Source organism: Lepidochelys kempii, chromosome 3 (assembly GCF_965140285.1).
Source record: "Lepidochelys kempii isolate rLepKem1 chromosome 3, rLepKem1.hap1, whole genome shotgun sequence".
NCBI classification, from domain to species: Eukaryota; Metazoa; Chordata; order Testudines; family Cheloniidae; genus Lepidochelys; species Lepidochelys kempii.
Genome location: NC_136382.1, coordinates 66334053 through 66353753, shown reverse-complemented (window position 1 = coordinate 66353753; position 19701 = coordinate 66334053). Strand labels below are relative to the sequence as shown.

At 41.6% G+C, this 19701-nt stretch overlaps 1 protein-coding gene across 5 annotated transcripts in view; it reads right to left on the bottom strand.

The window, feature by feature from the left end:
* The window catches only part of CYB5R4 (cytochrome b5 reductase 4), an 82741-nt gene that overhangs the window by 62635 nt on the left and 405 nt on the right, over positions 1-19701 (bottom strand). For 4 of the 5 annotated variants that reach the window (XR_012157984.2, XM_073336568.2, XM_073336569.2 and 1 more), the window contains exons 2-5: positions 17105-17258; positions 10498-10598; positions 8020-8104; positions 2217-2258 (exon numbers count right to left, since the gene is read on the bottom strand). Coding sequence is in view for 4 of the 5 variants with exons in the window: in XM_073336568.2 (XP_073192669.2) it covers positions 2217-2258; positions 8020-8104; positions 10498-10598; positions 17105-17258 (382 nt within the window). In the remaining variant the exon portion in view is untranslated. The remainder of the gene's footprint in view (positions 1-2216; positions 2259-8019; positions 8105-10497; positions 10599-17104; positions 17259-19701) is intronic. The other variant, XM_073336570.2, reaches the window with a different exon arrangement.

The window sequence follows — 19701 nt, the reverse complement described above, 5'->3', positions numbered from 1 at the left end:
GGAGAGAGAAGAATCAAACTCCAGTTAAATTTAGAAAGTATATCGTGGTGAGAATTATATATACACACCAGCAAACAAGATAACAATTCTGGTGTGATATTTGTGGGTTCTGTAACTCCATGCATATATAACAAAAATGAATTTGTCTGGATTACAAATGAAGCTATAGCAAGAATAGAACTTTGAAGATGACCTAAAAAAATAAATCATTACCATGTTAATCTTGATCTTTCTAATTATGTTTGTGGAACGCAGTTTTTATCCAAAAGAGTTAAATATCTTACAGTTGAGACTTATTTTAAAAATAGAATTTTCCTTGACAACTCTGCATTTCACATGCTCTAAATTATTCATCCACTTCTATCAAACCCCACTACGCCACATTTGCTAACACTGACTAGTATTCTACGCCACAAGTATTGTAATGTCATTGTCTTCAACGGGCCTATTCATGGCATAAGCTACTTTTCCACATGTATCCGTGTACTGCAATATATGTCGTGTATTAGTGAAGCTGAACCCCTGAATGCCTTAGTGAAGTCATTTGAGATGTCTGATATGACTTTAACAAGCAACAATTCACAGTTGGCAGAAGGTAGTGCACAGGCAGAAGAGAATTTGGATCACTATAGTTCAGAGGTGGGCGAACTATGGCCCGCGGGACCGTCCTGCCCGGCTCCTGGCCGGGGAGGCTAGCCCCCGACCCCTCTCCTGCTGTTCCCTTTCCCCCGCAGCCTCAGTGCGCTGCACTGCCCGTGCTGTCCTGTCGGGCAGGGCAGCGGCGTGGCTGCGAGCTCCTGCCGCTCTGAGCGGCATGGTAAGGGGGCAGGGGGGTTGGATAAGCGGCCGGGGGTACTGAGGGGCAGCCAGGGGACAGGAGGTTCTGCGGAGGGGACAGTCAGAGGACAGGGGAGTTGAATAGGGGGTGGGATCCTGGGGGGTGGTGAGGGGCAGGGGGTGTGGATGCGGGGTGTGGATAGGGGTTGGGGCAGTCAGGGGACAGGGGGTGGGAGTCCCAGGAGGCCTGACAGGGGGCGGGGGTGTAGACAGGTATTGGAGCAGTCAGGGAACAGTGAGTGGGGGGGTTGGATGGGGGTGGGGTCCCAGGGGGCAGTTAGGAGCAGGGGTCCTGGGAGGGGCGGTCGGGGACAAGGAGCAGGGGGGGTTGGATGGGTCAGGGGCTCTGAGGGGGGCAGTCAGAGGGTGGGAAGTGGGAAGGGGCGTATAGGGGGCAGGGTCCAGGCTGTTTGGGGAGGCACAGCCTTCCCTACCCAGCCCTCCATAAAGTTTTGCAACCCGGATGTGGCCCTCGGGCCAAAAAGTTTGCGCACCCCTGCTATAGTTGTACCCAAACCTGATGCTCCAATGAACAAAATGGGACAGAAAGTCTGATGAACTGTTAAAAACGGAACATTTTTCACATGATTACTAAAACTGAGGTTACTCCCTTTTTCCACTTCCAACTTAAAAGTCTGACAGCACTTTGTAACAAGAGTTGTTGATAAACCTTATGTTCCAGACAACTGCTCTGTGTCTCAATAAAACAGGTTCCAAAGACTGTGAATAAACTAATTACAACAGAATGCATATTGCCTGTTCCATTTGCCTTACCAAACTCATCACTCTGAACTATTCTGGAATATTGTAAGACAATATGCAGATAAGAGATGACAAACAGGAGGACAGAGCATCACTAAAGCAGCAAAGCGGGCAGGAGCAGATAAATTGAGACATCGAAGATGAGTTCAGGACTGTATTTTTATAGCTGTACTCAGAATTTTAGAACCCAAAAGTAGATTTCTCTAGGGTGAAACATCTTTCAGTGCTAAATTCACAAATCCTACGTAGGATTTTGTGAACTGTAATTCTCACAGTTGTCTCTACCGCAGCAACACCATAGATTGAAATGTATAATGCAGAGTTCACCAGCTAGCAATGGTTTTCAAACTTTTTGTATTGGTGATCCCTTTCAGAAGCAAGCCTCTGAGTGTGATCCCCACTTATAAATTAAAAATTGGGGTGTTAATTTAATGGGGGTTAGGGGCTGTCACCCCCACGGAGCTGACAGCTCACGACCCCCATGTAACCACCTTGTGACCCCCTGAAGGGTCACGACCCCCAATTTGAGAACCCCTGAACTAGATGTTGCTTCTCCTATTAACTTCTTTGGCTATTCCTTAGTTTAAGCTTCAAATTCTTACCATCTGAAAACTTACCATTTAAGAGTTTCTTCTCTTCAGGTAGAGTGCAGCAAGTCTCTGCAAGGACGCAAGAAAGCCAACAATGACTAAAATACTAGACAGCTACTATGGTTAAGACACAGTACTCAAATATGTTTGACTAAAAAAAGCTCTGGTCATGGAAAAGTAAATAAGCGTCAAGAATCAAGTTACAACACAGTATTCAAACAGATTAACCAGAATGACATTTCTCAAAGATCAAGAAATAAAACAGCCAAAATGAAATGATGCTATTTTATATATTGCATGCAAAACACTATGTTTAGAAGAAAATTAAGGTTTCACAGTCAATCCCTCAAAAGTTAGAAAATATCAGAATTAAGGTTGCCAGTGTACTGATTGAGACAGATCCCATGGAAAAAAATATGTGATCGTGTATTTAAAGACTTTATATAATGCAGATACACAAAGGGACTGAATTATGGTTGCATAGGCAATTGCAGGGAAAGCCCTGGGATGGAGCATATTTAGCACAGATGGAATCTTCAGAGAATTTTGCTGCCAAACTAACAAGGCTCTACTAAACATGCACGGAATCAAATTTTTTTTGAGGCTTTAACTTGGACATACATGCAGTTTTTCCATGGGAAAAGCAAAAGGCACATCCCTGCCACAAGAGTGACTCCCCTGCCAAATTTCAAGTCCTTGATCCACAGCATGGCAGCACTAGAGCTTCTCAACAAAATAGTTGCAAAAACTTATTTTTATCACGTGAGACAATGTATTTTTTCCTCTAATTCTCAGAAACAACTGTGCTGAAACTTTCAAAAATGTAAGTGTGAGTCAAACACCTAGCATTGAAAGTTTTAGCCCAAACAGTTAGAGATTGACAAAGTTATAGACAACTGAAAACACTATCTTATAATGGAAAGTGTCAGACAAGTTAAGTACAGGTTGATAGTGCTGCCTATAATAAAGATACGTATTTGGATTAAACATTCAAATTTACAGTCCTTATTCTAAATCTTTTTAAGTGTGAAATATGATTCCAACATCACAAGCTAGAAGACAAGCATTTCACTGCTGAGCACAAGTAGAAAAATGCTCTTTTCACCTAAAAATATTAGGTGAGCTAAACTTAGACAACTGTTTTCCCTATTCATTTACATTTTCACTACATGACAGCTACAGAGACATATTAACAGGTTTCAGAGTAGCAGCCGTGTTAGTCTGTATTTGCAAAGAGAAAAGGAGTACTAGTGCCACCTTAGAGACTAACCAATTTATTTGAGCAGGAGCTTTCGTGAGCTACAGCTCACTTCATCAGATGCATTCAGTTGAAAATACACTGAGGCCACTAGTACTCCTTTTCTTTTTGAGAGACATATTAAAAATGTAATGGCTTTACAAGTGAAGGATACAAAACAAAATGGTCCAGGTAGGTTCTGGTCAAATATTTGCTGAATCATGACAGACAGTCCATCTTTTATAAAAACAGTATATGTAGTCATCTGTAGAAAGTGTGATCTTTACATTTGGAAAACAAATTTGGCCCTAGAATTCCAGTACTGATTCAACGATAAGGGTGATGTTAATTATATTGTAATAGTTAAGGAATGTTAGGCACTGTAAAATCATATAGTAAGATAGTCTGTCTTGAAGAGTTCACAGTCTAAAGAAAAATAACTGAAAAGGGAGTGGGGAAGGAGATACAACATAAAAATGGGTCAGGCTGATGACTGGCAAGTGTATTTGATAGTCCCATTTTTAATATATTCAATGTATTAAAACTATCCCCAAAGAGTCTATGTAGTAGCATCATTAGTTGGTTTTTCAGAAAAATGAAATACCGACTATTGATCATGACAGTAGCTAAGCACAGGTAATACAATTGGCTTAATCAGGTAATTTGTTAGCTTCTTTGAAAAAATATATCAGACAGACTGCTCAATTTTAAAACAAGTATACTGCTGTTTGGAATTCATGTTTCTGTTTCTCAGTCTGTCAATTTGTCTTCTAGGACCATTCTTCATTATTGCTCTAAAACATTTCAAAAGAACTCAAGATTTTCCAAAGTCTTTTATACTTGATATACTTGTCGTTTTTTATTTTTTCAAATTAGTTCAGCCATTGTCTGAGTATTCACCCTCTACCCTCTGTCACCCATTTTTCACCATCAAAAGGAAACTGATCAAAACAGCACACAATGTCATCTGAAGATCCTAGACTGAAGTGGGCAAACTTTTTGGCCTGAGGGCCGCATCGGGTTTCTGAAATTGTATGGAGGGCCGGGTAGGGGAGGCTGTGCCTTCCTAAACAGCCAGGCATGGACCAGCCCCCGCCCCCTATCCAACCCCCCCTGCTTCTCGCCCCCTGACAGCCCCCCAGACTGCCTGCCCCATCCAACCTCCCCTCTCCATCGTGACAGCCCCTGGGACCCCTGCCCCATCCAACCACCCCTTCTCCCTGACAGCCCCCAGAACCCCCACCCCTGACTGCCCCCTGCCGCCCCATCCAACCCCCACTCTCCTTCCTGACTGCCCCTCCCAGACCACTGCTCCCATTCAACCCCCCATTCCCCGCCCTCTGACTGCCCCGACCCCCATCCAAACCCCCAGCCCCTGACCATCCCCCGAACTCCCCTGCCCTCTATCCAACCCTGCCCCCCCTTGTCCCCTTACTGGTGGCTGTTGGCACGGTTGCACCGGGACAGGCAGCTGCGCAGCACAGAGCACCGAGTCAGGCCGCAGCTCTGCAGCTGCGCTACCCCAGGAGCTCGCAGCCCAGAGCATGGCGCCAGTGGCGCAGTGAGCTGAGGCTGCGGGGGAGGGGGAACAGGAGGGGAGGGGCCAGGGGCGAGCCTCCTGGCCCGAAACTCAAGGGCCAGGCAGGATGGCCCCGCGGGCTGGATGTGGCCCACCGGCCATAGTTTGCCCACCTCTGTCCAATACTAAAGCCAAGTTTCTTGGATGCCACACTATATTTTCTTCTACAACCACTACATACACTACATGTATTGCTATGTAGAATATGCTACAAATAGGTACTACTTCCTTTTTTTTTTTTTTTTTAAGATGGGAGAGAGAGAAGTAGTGAAGGAATTTACTAATTCTACAGTATAATTTAATAAATTAGTGTTAATATAGCAATTTCAAGAGCTGGATAAATACTGCAAAAGTGTTCTGCTAATTTTAGTTCACATTTTAAATCTAGTTAACTCTCCACCCTGTGTTCTTGCTTTCCAGCAATATTTTAGCAAACATGTTTAATGACAGGTGTGTCTGTGGAAATAGCAAATTTTAAAGTTTATGCTATTCGTGGACAGCAAATTTAATTTCCCTTTCCAAGAGCATTTCTAATAGAAAGCTGATTCTAGTGGATGTTCTGCCAGAGAACAAAATCAGACCAAGGTGATCAAGCAGATCAGATTTCAAATACCTCATGAATTGCTCACAAACAAGCTACACAGCAAGAATTATTCATGAAAATTCATCAAGTAATTTCAGTGAATAACTGCAATCCATTAGCCTGTATTTGTTCATAAGTGTTTAATTTTAAAGAGCAACCTTCGTTAATATGCTAAACATTATCCCATCTTCGAGTACTCTAACACCCCTTCAGAACTGTGTAATACACACAATAGCTGTCTATTTTATCATTGTCTAGAAAACTGGGATAAAACGAGGACAGACTTTAATATTTGCCCTTTGCTGCCAAGGGCTAGCAGGACTTTCATTACTCATCAAACTGTGATCACAACTGAACTATAAACAGACTAGAAAAATATCACCCACTTCACAATGAAAAGGTTTTTGGCAAGATAATTTTCTCAACTTAATATTAACTTTCAGATACTTTAAGGCCTAAGTTATTCTTGCTAATTTATTAATTGCTGAGAACAGCAAAGTAAGCTTTTGCTATGGAATTCTACATTAAATGATTTTTTTCCCCTGAAGGAAATTGCTCCTTCTGAAAAGCTTTTATTTTATATTCACTTTTAAAAAAGAATATTGTCATATTTCAAATGTCAAACATAGCCTTGACTGAAGGGTATTTCTCAGAGACCCTAATATTATATGATTATAAAACAGCAGTGGATTATGGAAAACAGATCTGTTAATGCTACTTACTTGTAGCAATAAACATTCAGCAAATACACCTTGATCCATTTTAAAGTAAAATATTTAACATTTTATTCTTTCAAAGAAATAGACAAGTTTGTCATTTTCATACTACTGGCCCACTGCAAAGTGAAGTCCTATGTTGCAGATATTGCTAAGAAGGACAAGCTTTCAGCATGCCATGGTGGAGTAAGCAAGGAGAAAAGCCAAACAAACACAGGAAAGAAATGGCACTGGAGCAAACAGATGAGTGGCCACAGCTGTTTAACACAGCCACCTATCATGCAGTTGATGAACAAAGTTTGTATATCACCCACTGACTGGCTGAAACTCTTGTCAGTTCCAGCTGCATCCCTCCCACTGCAGGGAAGTTTAGATTGTAATTGATTCAATAGATTCCACTGAGGTTGGTTTATTTTTAATTATGTCAATGTACTTCTGAAAAGGTTATTAATGTAAGTGGTACTTCTGGAAAGATTATTCACGTAAGTGGCAGCAACTCATCTGTCACAGCTCAACTCCATTAGCTTGGAAGTTGGTTTTGTTTTGGGTTTTTTTGGTTCATTCATATATTCCAGCATTTAAGTACACAATTATACAGTGGAATTAGCTACATACAACACTGAAACACAGTCTCCTGCTTTCTCCTCCGTAAGTGCAGATATAAAGCACAATCAGTTAAACAATATGGCCCTACAGATATAACTTAAGTAAGGTCTAGTAAGGACTCATCACATCCTCATTACAATGCCTGTTAGCATTCCTTACTAGGAGCTAGAAGTGAGAGATTCATTGCTTAAAGTGTAAATTAAATGCCACTTAAAAATTAGTCACCAAAAAAATCAGTTTTACATATTAACTCTGTCATTGTTTCCATACCACTTTTCTCATATTTACTACTCAAAAACAGTGCCTGCTGCTCAGCAATATTTTTTGGGGTGGGGGCTATTACTAGCCACTTGATCATTACTAGAAGGCAAAAGGAATATAACTGACTTTGAAGCCTCTGTGAATCCACACCAGCACTTTTTAAGACAACTTATTTATCTCATCCAGTGATCCAGCAATGATCAGTTTTGGATTTCTGTAAAGCAAGCATTTTTTAAGCAGAACAAATAGTAGTATCTCCAATATGTTTTTCCATATAAAGACCAAACAAGCCTCAAAGCTTGAATTAACTCAAAAAAGCACAAGTAGGGAAACACATTTTCTTGTGCATTACCACCTGAGTAGTTAGCTTATTCAACCTGCTTAATAAAATACAAAGTACATGTTAGGAAGTGTGATCCCATAATTGACACTTTGGGTTTTAAACATTATCTAATGGAAATACCACATGAAAATGAGTTGATGCTTTACAAATTGCTCTAGATTATGCAAAGGGAGCAACCCAGCAGAGCTGGCGCAGGATGTGGGGAAATCAAAAGTAGCATCTTGTGATAAAAAGAGAAGATGACCTGTCTGAACTGCCTGCTTCCCAGTGACTGACAAACTGGAGCTAAACAGAGGGATACAAGGTATAGAAATTTATGTTTATAATATAGCTCCATCTTTAGCCAGATGGTTTTGGGAAAGTCTGAAATGGGTAACTAAATATTCTCCCTCACTTCAGAGGGACAACTCTCAAACCACCCGAGCATTTCAGGTGTCCCAAGACTTTCAAATAATCTAATTTTGAATGTATTTGATTTTAAAATATTCCATTTTATAAAATATACCTGTAGTAGCAGCAACAGGTTTGAGTGCCATTCTTCCAACAAGGCATTCCTTCAACATGGATTCATAATTAACCCAACGATGAACCTGCATGGAGGAAAAGAGTAGTTTTCATACGCTTAAGAATATTTATAATTTTGACTGCATGTGAGAAACTATACGGTGAGAAAATGAAGGTCAGTTTTTATTTTGGTGACTCAAAACACACTTGTTAAATTTTGAGATGTTACATCATGGCGGCCAAACTATGGCCCACGGGCCACATCCAGTCCATCAGATGTTTTAATCCTGCACTCAAGCTCCTGCCGAGGAGTGGGGTCTGGGGCTTGCCCTGCTCCATGCATGTCCTGGCTCTGCGCAGCTCCCAGAAGCAGCGGCATGTCCCCACTCCAGCTCCTATGTATAGGGGTAGCCAGGGGGCTCCGCAAGCTGCCCCTGCCCCAAGTGCTGCCCCTGCAGCTCCCATTGGCTGGGAACCTGGCCGTGCCTCCGCATAGGAGCCGGAGGGTGGACATGCCGCTGCTTCTGGGAACTTCGAGGTAAGTGCCGCCCGGAGCCTGAACCCCTGACCTCCTGCCCCAGCCCATATCCCCCTCCCACCCTTCAAACCCCTCAGTCCCAGCCCGGAGCAACCTTCTGCACCCCTAGCCCCTTATCCCACCACACCCCAGAGCCCGCACCCCCAGCCAGAGCCCTCACACACACACACACCCCCCAACCCCCTGCCCCAGCCTGGAGCCCCCTCCCACACCCTCAACTCCTCATTCCTAGCCCCACCCCAGAGCCTGCACCCCCAGTTGGAGCCCCCTCCCACTCCCCAACCCCAATTTCATGAGCATTCATGGGCCGCCATACGATTTCCATACTCAGATGTGGCCCTCAAACCAAAGTGTTTGCCCACCCCTGTGCTACATTCATCAACACAGGCAGGAACATCAGGGCTACAAAGGTATTAGTACATATCTAAGGACCTTTAATCAGAGTTTGATTTTTTTAAATGTCCATTTTGCTTCATTGTCTTTTGTACTGGAAGACAACTGGTCATCTTTCTTTCCTGGACCCTTGGAAAATGGGAGATACGGTAATTTGTACACTATATTTCATGCTGTGCAAGTATTTGGATTCAACAGTCTTTAAAGTTACTCTTGGATTCTTTGAATAGTTATTTACTATAAATTTTTATTATGTTTACATGACCCAAGTCAGTGTGCTAGGTATTTTAAAGGACAAATAGGAAATATTGCCCCCACCCCAGAGAGCTAAAACTAGTTTAGAGGTGATGTGTAAGAGTAACAAAGAACAGAAAAGAAGAAGAACAATAAGATCATACAGTTTAGGTACATATACACTATCATAGCTGAATTACAAGGTTATTCAACTCAACTGTTGTGGGCATCAGAGAAGCAGTTAATCTTAAGTTTCAGAGTAACAGCCATGTTAGTCTGTATTCGCAAAAAGAAAAGGAGTACTTGTGGCACCTTAGAGACTAACCAATTTATTAGAGCATAAGCTTTCGTGAGCTACAGCTCACTTCCTCAGATGCATATCGTGGAAACTGCAGCAGGCTTTATATATACACAGAGAATATGAAACAATACCTCCTCCCACCCCACTGTCCTGCTGGTAATAGCTTATCTAAAGTGATCATCAGGTGGGCCATTTCCAGCACAAATCCAGGTTTTCTCAAAAAAATTTCTCAAAACCTGGATTTGTGCTGGAAATGGCCCACCTGATGATCACTTTAGATAAGCTATTACCAGCAGGACAGTGGGGTGGGAGGAGGTATTGTTTCATATTCTCTGTGTATATATAAAGCCTGCTGCAGTTTCCACGATATGCATCTGAGGAAGTGAGCTGTAGCTCACGAAAGCTTATGCTCTAATAAATTGGTTAGTCTCTAAGGTGCCACAAGTACTCCTTTTCTTTTTAGTTAATCTTAAGTAGTCCTATGAATGAAGAAAAGGCAGTGATTTATCAGACCAGAATTGGGACAGTTTCCATGATAAGGAGCAGTACAAAAAAAAGGCATGGAAACCTTTGTGGGACAATGGGACAAACAGTGCATCAAAACCAACACAGTGGGTGGAGAAGAGGAAATAGGGCAAAACATGATAGAAGATTACTAGGGCTTTGAAATCAAGGACAAGAAGTTAAATGCAGTGGAAAAAGTGGGAACACAATTAGTCAGATCTACAAACCAGATAAATAGCAAGTTTCCTGATACAAAAGGATTTGAGAAACTAAGGATTTTTAATTTTCATTAGTTCTTCAGAGCTTTAGCTATGAGAAATACTCAAACTCTATAGTCTAAAACACCAAAGTGGAAATGGAAAAATGGTCAGGCTTTACTGTATTGGAACCTAAGTCCTGCACATGTTTTAATAACTTTTTCCCCCTCCCCATGCACCGAATGCATTAAGAAACTCAAAAAATGTGCAGTTTTCAGAACACCTTGTAACAAAGTGTTACAGTATTCTTACCTGATCAAAGAGATCTGTGCCATCTGTTCCTGCCGCTCGCATTAGCTCATCCTCACCACCAGGGTGATACTCCATATATGAAGTGACATTATAAACAAGCCCTGCATCAAAGAATGGAGATATAAATCATAGCAAAGAATTCGCTAATTAAAAATGTGTACTTTAAAATTAAAATTTGCTTTCTCCAAATAAGTTAGTATTTCAATGCTCTTCAGTCATGGGAAACAGCAGAGAGAGATCTTGGCATAAAAAATATTATGAAATAATACTGCACTATACGTCAATCCTCAGTAATGCAAAAATAAACAAGGAGAAAAACGTTAAAATGAAGCAGACTAGAAAATTCCATATCCCTACATGTCATACAACAGCTATTTTGTTTAATTAAATGAAGTAATATCAAGCAGCCTAAAATCCCAGTCCTGCAAAGACTTAAGCATGAGTTGTCCAAGTGAAATCAATGGGTCTACTTTCATGTTTAAGGTTAGTCAACTGCTCAAGTCTTGGCAGGATTAAAGCCTAAATTTTAAAATCAAGATACAACAGATGACTGATTTTAAAGTGACTAAATTTGTTCTGTGCCAGAAATATGCCTAGCTTAGAAGAATGCTAGGAAGATGCCTTTACTCAGAATTTAACTTTTCTAAGCTTAAAAAAACCAAAACAAACTGACCTTCTTCATGCCCTCAGCAATATGACATCCTGTCCATTTTAAAGGATTTCTTCTTTTAAATCAGTGGTTCTCAAAAACTTTTGTACTGGTGACCCGTTTCACATAGCAAACCTGAGTGTGAGACCTCCCCTTCCCCCCCCCCACATAAATATATAAAAAAGAGTTTTAAATAGAACACCATTATAAATGCTGGAGGCAAAGCGGGGTTTGGGGTGGAGGCTGATAGCTCGCGACCCCCCATGTAATAACCTCGTGATCTTCTGAGGGGTCCCAACCCCCAGTTTGAGAACCCCTGTTTTAAAATATCTCCCCACCCACCAATAAGAGATTCTCTCTAAACTGGCTTCTTTCTTTACTTCTCCCACAGTTGCTATATATAAAAGCAAAATATTATGAAGTATTAAGTATACATGCCCATATTACTGGTTCCTAACTTAAATTACATTTCTTCTGCTGTGTGCAAATCAGTGTATGTCAAGGGGGGAAAAAAGCTCCCTCCCTCGAGTACCAACCATATTACTATTCACAGTGTTTAGTATTTTATACTTTGCTTTGTTTTTACTATCAATTTCAGTGACAATATGTCCAGAAGTCTGCAGACTGTGGATGCTTCTTGCCTAAAATATATATAGAAAAACAGAACGCTGCCTGTGGATAGTTTGATAAAATTGTAACTTCAATAAGATTAAGAAAACTGATATAAGTTAAATGGGTGAACAATGAAAATGCAGAACATATACCTTGATATTTGCAAGATTATAAAAGATGATTTTTCTGCTGGATTTGCTAACTACACCATCTAGTGTGCAGTAGTGAATACTGCATATGAGGAGGACATTTAGTCAGTGAAAACCCAGATTATTAGGACATTATTATTATGAGCTAGATGCAAAAGGAGCACTTAAAGACGATAACGTCATCACAGAGAAACTAAATGAATTCTTTGCTTCAGTCTTCACAGCTGAGGATGTTAGGGAGATTCTCAAACCTGAGCCATCTTTTGTAAGTGACAAATCTGAGGAATTGTCACAGACTGAAGAGTCACTAGAGGAGGTTTTGGAATTAATTGAGAAACTTAACAGTAACCAGAAAAGGAGGACTTGTGACACCTTAGAGACTAACAAATTTATTTGAGCATAAGCTTTCATGAGCTACAGCTCACTTCATCGGATGCATTCAGTGGAAAATACAGTGGGGAGATTTATATACACAGAGAACATGAAACAATGGGTGTTACCATACACACTGTAACGGGAGTAATCAGGTAAGGTGAGCTATTGTTAACAGTAACAAGTCACAGGGACCAGATGGCATTCACCCAAGAGTTCTGAAAGAACTCAAATGTGAAATTGCGGAACTATTAACTATGGCTTGTAACCTGTCCTTCAAATCAGCTACTGTACCCAATGACTGGAAGATAGCTAATGTAACAGTCTCTAAGGTGCCACAAGTACTTCTGTTCTTTTTGCGGATACAGACTAACACAGCTGTTACTCTGAAACCAATATTTAAGAAGGGCTCTAGAGGTGATCCTGGCAATTACAGACCGGTAAGTCTAACCTCAGTACCAGGCAGATTAGTTGCAACAATAGTAAAGAATAAATTTGTCTGACACATAGAACATAAATTGTTGCACAAAAGTCAACATGGTTTCTGTAAAGGGAGATCATGTCTCACTAATCTATTATAGTTCTTTGAGGGGGTCAACACACATGTGGACAAGGGGGATCCAGTGGACATAGTGTACTTAGATTTCCAGAAAGCCTTTGACAAGGTCCCTCACCAATAGCTCTCATGTAAATTAAGTTGTCATGGGATGAGAGGGAAGATCCTTTCATGGATTGAGAACTGGTTAAAAGACAGGGAACAAAGGGTAGGAATAAATGGTAAACTTTCAGAATGGAGAGGGGTAACTAGCTGTGTGGTTAAAAGTTTACTATTTAACCAGTCCTAGGACCAATACTATTCAACTTATTCATAAATGAGAAAGGGGTAAACAGTGAGGTGGTAAAGTTTGCAGATGATACTAAACTGCTCAAGATAGTTATGACCAAAGCAAACTGTGAAGAACTTCAAAAAGATCTCACAAAACTAAGTGATTGGGCAACAAAATGGCAAATGAAATTTAATGTGGATAAATGTAAAGGAATGCACATTGGAAAAAATAACCCCAACTATACATACAATATGACCGGGGCTGATTTAGCTACAACTAATCAGGAGAAAGATCTTGGAGTTATCATGGATAGTTCTCTGAAGACGTCCACGCAGTGTGCAGCGGCAGTCAAAAAACCAAACGGGATGTTAGGAATCATTAAAAAAGGGATAGATAATAAGACGGAGAATATCTTATTGCCCTTATATAAATCCAAGGTACGCCCCCATCTTGAATACTGCTTACATCTCATCTCAAAAAAGATATACTGGCATCGGAAAAGGTTCAGAAAAGGGCAACTAAAATGATTCGGGTTTTGGAATGGGTCCCATATGAGGGGAGATTAAAGAGACTTGGACTTTTCAGCTTGAACAAGAGGAGACTAAGGAGATATGATAGAGGTAAATAAAACCATGAGTGGTGTGGAGAAAGTGAATAAGGAAAAGTTATTTACTTGTTCCCATAATATAAAAACTAGGGGGCACCAAATGAAATTAATGAGCAGCAGGTTTAAAACAAATAAAAGGAAGTTCTTCTTCACTCAGCACACAGTCAACCTGTGGAACTCCTTGCCTGAGGAGGTTGGGAAGGCTAGGACTATAACAGGGTTTAAAAGAGAACTGGATAAATTCATGGAGGTTAAGTCCATTAATGGCTATTAGCCAGGATGGGTAAGGAATGGTGTCCCTAGCCTCTGTTTGTCAGAGGGTGGAGATGGATGGCAGGAGAGAGATCACTTGATCATTACCTGTTAGATTCACTCCCTCTAGGGCACCTGGCATTGGCCACTGTCGGTAGACAGGATACTGGCTGGATGGACCTTTGGTCTGACCCAGTATGGCCATTCTTATGCTGCTGCTACATTCAGTTTGACAGACTCACAAAGCCACCGCTCAGCCCCCAGTCTGACCCCCCCCCCCCATTCAATCTCATATCTGTCCGACCAGATTCTGCACTAAATCGCAGCCTTAGCCACGTGGACCTGGAAGTAATCAATCAGGCAGCAGTGGAGACAAACAAAACCAAACCACCAACCCAGCAAATATGTACTGCCTCGGAAGCTCAGGGCTTCAGCCACTGGGAGCGGGAGGCCTTTGGGCTTCTGACCCTCGGAAGCACTGTGGGGAGCACTGGGGCTCAGCGCTTCAGCCCCGCAGCTCCGTTCCTGGCTTCAGCCCCATGGGGGGCGCTGGGGCTCAGGGCTTTAGCTACACGGGGGCCTGGTTTCAATCCCAGCGCTCCCCCTGTAGCTAAAGCCCTGAGCCCCAGCATCGCCCGCTGAAACCGGAAGCAGAGCCATGGGGAGCCCTGGTGCCCCCCCCAAGGCTGAAACAGAGCAGGGAGGCTGAAGCCCCGAACCTCAGCAGCCCCCTGTGGGGCTGAAGCCATGAGCTGCAGCATCATCAGTGAGGCTGAAACTGGGAATGGAGCTGCAGGGCTGAAGCCCCAAGCCTCAGCACTCCCCCCAGGTCTGAAGTCCTGAGCCCTAGTGCTCCCGCGGAGCAGAAACCCTGATCCCTCAGCCCGGAGCCCCACCACCCTGCGGGTCAGAAGCCCCGATGCCCCCCACCCTGCGGCTGCAGCCCCAACATCCTCCCTCCCCACCTGTGGCCGAAGTTCATACCTCTTCTTCAGATTTACGGAACACTTCAGAGTTACAAACAACCTCCATTCCCAAGGTGTCCGTAACTCTGAAGTTCTACTGTAATAAGACCATTCCTGGAGGAATTTATTATCAAAAGTACATTTGATACAAAACAGGACAATATAGCCTGAGTGTTTCAAGCAGTAAGGGTGTTTAAAAGTTTCTTAGAGTATTTAGGCTTGGGGATGAGGAGAGAGTCTGAAAAATGCCAAGGGAGATGCTTAGTTAAAAAAAAGCCTTAGAGCATAAAGAATGGGTGGGATTGTAGGAGGAAATAAAGGCAGAGGTGTATGCAGAAGCAGTGTGATTGAGTTCTGTAAAAATGAGAACCTTAAAGAATGTTTTGGGAGAAGGGAAGCCAGAATGGGGAGAGACTGTCAGAACAGCAGGAAAGAAAGATTTTGCAGTTGTGTTTTGGATTGACTACAGGAAGGGGATCTTCTGGAAGAAGATTGAGATGCAAAAGATACCGTGGTAGTCAAGCTCTCTTTTGACTATACTTTTGCAAGTATGTCCAAGATCAAGCATGTGGCAGTAAACTTCTGAATGGCATAAACTCCATTCAGAGTATATCAAAGCTACTCCTTAAAGAGTCAAAAAAGTCGATATTGTGACAAAGCACTTTTTCTCCTCTTCTCAAGGAAGTAGTGCTTTACCCCAGGACAATTCCAACCTCTCCTAGCCCATTTCTATTTCTATGAAGGCTCTGCTGCCCCAGATCATACTTATGTTAGATGAGTTTAGTCATTCTTTATAGACCTCAATCTTCATAAACTGTCTGCAAACATATGCTTTGCCATTTTTGGAGAAAAATGGTTAGGAAAAGAAATACAAACAGCTACATGCTCAATATGTTATTCTCAGCTAACCACTGAGCTGCATACGAGCAACCAAATATCCAGAAGAACACTGCTTATACCAAGAGCTTTGGTTTTCACAATACATTTATTTTAATTACTACAAAGAAAGATGGGGTGCTTTTACTGGAATGTTTGATCTCAGATTCAGTAGAAGTCATTTAAAAAAAAAAATCGTTGCCACAGACATCTGCTACAGCTAAATGTAAACAACTGTAATTTGCATTATTAAAGTGAAGACCTAAGGATACGAATGTGCTTACACACATGCTTACTTCTCCCTTTAATTTTTTTTAAACTTACATGATATTCTAAGACAATAATATTAATTAATAAATTAATAAATAAATAATAAAATTACTAATGCTCCTTCATCTGTTGGTGTTTTTTGAACTCTGACAGGGTAAAGATAGTCTGCATGTCAGCATTTTGACTTTCATACTTTTGCCAACTTTTTTATATTGATCTTGCTGTTTCATATTGGTTTTAGTTTGATCCCATTTAAGAAACTGCATTCTGTCATTTTAATATACAAATATATGACCGGTCTAAAATATGCTCAGCTCTGTGCGTGCTTTAGAGGGAAGCGAGAGTGGAGAAAAAGTTTTCCATATGGAACACCCACCAAGTGGGGTATGCAAAAGTATAGTGACAAACACTCCAACAGGGACTAGCTAGCATAGACTGACCTTGGAAGGGACATGGTCTCACCTCAACACAATGGCTGAGTTGAAAACAAGCACACACCAAATCTCACTAAAAAGTTATAGCAAGGGAGTACCTGAACACACCCCGTCAAGAGCCAGGGAGGCTTTATAGTTTCATAAGCACAAAGCATTCTGATTCTACTGTTCAAGCTGCACACCTCTTCCAAGAAGCTCAGCTACACAACATGCATTAGCTCCGTAAGAAACAACTTCCAGGGTTCCCAATTTGCAAGTCACAGTTGACAACGTGGGAATTTACCCTGGCTGCAGTTCTTGTTTTGAAGGCCCCTTTTTAATGTCTTAAAAAGGGGAAAAATCTATAATGGTGTTAGTGGGCAGAAGAGGAAATAAGGTAAATGGGTATCCCTGTAATTTGTGCACTGAAAATCAGATTTCACTCCTGGCTTAAACAATTCAACTTTTAACTTAAACAGAACTATATCCACTTATGCCAAAAGTGGATTTGGCCTAAGTTGTAAAACAATGTCCAAACTACCACCTTATGAATGAGAAGAAATTACACACATACTGTCACACTGTTTATATGTATTTTTTGTATGAATAACCCACCTCTTATACATATCCAGCAATCATCTTTTTTACTGTGTTTTGCAAGCTCTTCTTCAGTCACTTCAATTAATCGTCCTTTCAGTCCAGTTAAGTCTTTTCCACTTTTAGTTAGTCGAATCCAATCCATAAGACTTCTGCCTGGTTTCAAAGGGACCTAAAAAGTAAAATGTATGCTAACATTGTAAAATGCTAAAGGAAAAGTGAGACAAAGTTGGTGAGGTAATAACTTTTATTGGAAAAGTGCACATTCAAAAGACTACTTTGTTTTGTTTTACAAAGAGGGTATGGATAGAGTGAAGACACTCGTTTGTTTTCTTTGCTGCTATGGGGAACACCATGGACCAAAGAGAAACTACTTAGGACAGCTACCTACTCACTCAAGGCAAGTGGCATTCTCCACTCTCTCCTTGCCCTTCAACTGCCAACATGAGCACCCACTGGAAAGATATTTGTCCACAACAAACTGGACTTCAAACACCAAATCTTCACTGCAGTAGTGAAGAGTCACACCAGTTTCATTCTGCTGCTGGCTGGGAAGTCCATGAATAGCAAAAGAAATAGAGCTATTCACAGAAAGAAGGGAGTCAAGAATACAGTTTAGGGAGAGAGAGTATTACAAACACACACTTCACATCAATCAGACAGAAGAATCTCCACCAAACTGCATAGCAGCTAAGAGGCTCAAGAAGAGATAGATACACCTATTCCTCCTCTATTCAAGCACCCAGAGAAAACATCTCCAAGTTTACTGGTCATTGACTGACTAAAAAGAAAGCCAAAAGATCCAGGGACATCATCCTAGCAGGACCTTCCCTTTCCCAAAAGTTGGAGGTGCAGATGGTATCTCACCTGGGCATTGATCTTTAACACCTTTAATACTAATCTGTGCCTAGCAGGTTTAAACCACTGATCTAATTTTCAAGCCCTACATATGGCAAAAGAGGTGAAAAAGCATGTTAAGGTACAGAAGAGAAGATGGAGAAAAAGAGAGGACTGGAGAATATTGCATAAGGAATCAGAATTTAAAATTTGACACGGTCAAAATTTTCACACAGCAGATGCCTATAAGTTAGGCTCCTAAATAAATTGAGCCTTATTTTAAAAACGCTGCGCACACCCTGCTCCTATTGAAGCCAACAGGAGTCAAGTGTCCTCAGGGCTTTTGAAAGCCAGGCCCAACTTATTTAGGAACCTAAACAGAAGAGCTTTACTGGATATAAACATCCTCATGTAGAGTTTGAGCTGCAAAATGTGCTGTTAACATCAGCGGAAGAGTTATACTTTATAAATACTGAGATAACCTAGAAAATCTAACAAGGAACTGGTAAGGGTCTTCTTTCTCTAAAGAGAAATATGAGTTATCTGGAACCATAAGGCTGTGCAGATACCTAACCTATGTAGCTATCTGGTCTTATCGCTACCACCCATGTCTTTCCTACCCCTTTGCTATTATTAGAGTGTAACAAACTTGAAACAAAAATGCAACAAGCAAGCATAAGCTCCTAAGGACAGTGAATGCGTGTTCTCAAATGTTTGTACAGCATCCAGCACAATGGTTCCACCAATACTTGCAAATTACATAAAATTAAAGAAGAAAAAAAGCATTAATGCAACATTAAAGTAAAAAAATTAAATCAGGAAATCCCAGAAGATAATTTTATAGCATATACCTTGACAAATACTACATGTAAGTTTAGATTTAATACATAAAACTAACAAAAAATAATACATATAGGTTATGGTTTACACTGGAATTGCCATCAGACTGGCAATCTATCTAGTCCTGCACTCTGACAGTCACCAGTACCAGATGCTTCAAAGGAAAGTGCAAGAACCTTCACATGGGCAATTATAAAATAGTCAGCCCATAGGGCAAGTGTCCTCCTTAGCTTCAGCCCTGAAACGCAAGGACATAAACCCTTTAACCTTATAAAATTATTAAAAATACAACAGAGTAATCGTGGACTATCTTCATTATGTATAAGATGCCAAATCCTGCTATACTCATGGAATTGATATCTTGTGGCAATGAGTCCCATAGACCAATTATACCACATTTCATTAAGCAGAGGTTTTCCCTGCTGCACATCCATAACTGCCACTTTCCTTCTGTCAGGTTTCAGAGTAGCAGCCGTGTTAGTCTGTATTCGCAAAAAGAAAAGTAGGACTTGTGGCACCTTAGAGACTAACCAATTTATTTGAGCAGAAGCTCTGGTGAGCTACAGCTCACTTCATCGGATGCATTCCCACTGTATTTTCCACTGAATGCATCCGATGAAGTGAGCTGTAGCTCACCAGAGCTTCTGCTCAAATAAATTGGTTAGTCTCTAAGGTGCCACAAGTCCTCCTTTTCTTTCTACTTTCCTTTTGGAAATGCGTGAGCTGTTCTTGCCAGCCCCTGACAGTAACGCTGCACGACAGCTCTGGCGTTTCGCATTTAGAGGAACTGATCCGCACCCCGCAGGCTTCCCCCACTCTACAGAAGTGAAGCGGGTGACCAGGCGAGAGGTGCCCGATCCCCAGGGCCCCGATGGGAGGACACAGCTGGTTCCAAACACGAGGCAGGGCGGCAGCCCAGGCCCCCGGGGAGAGCGGGG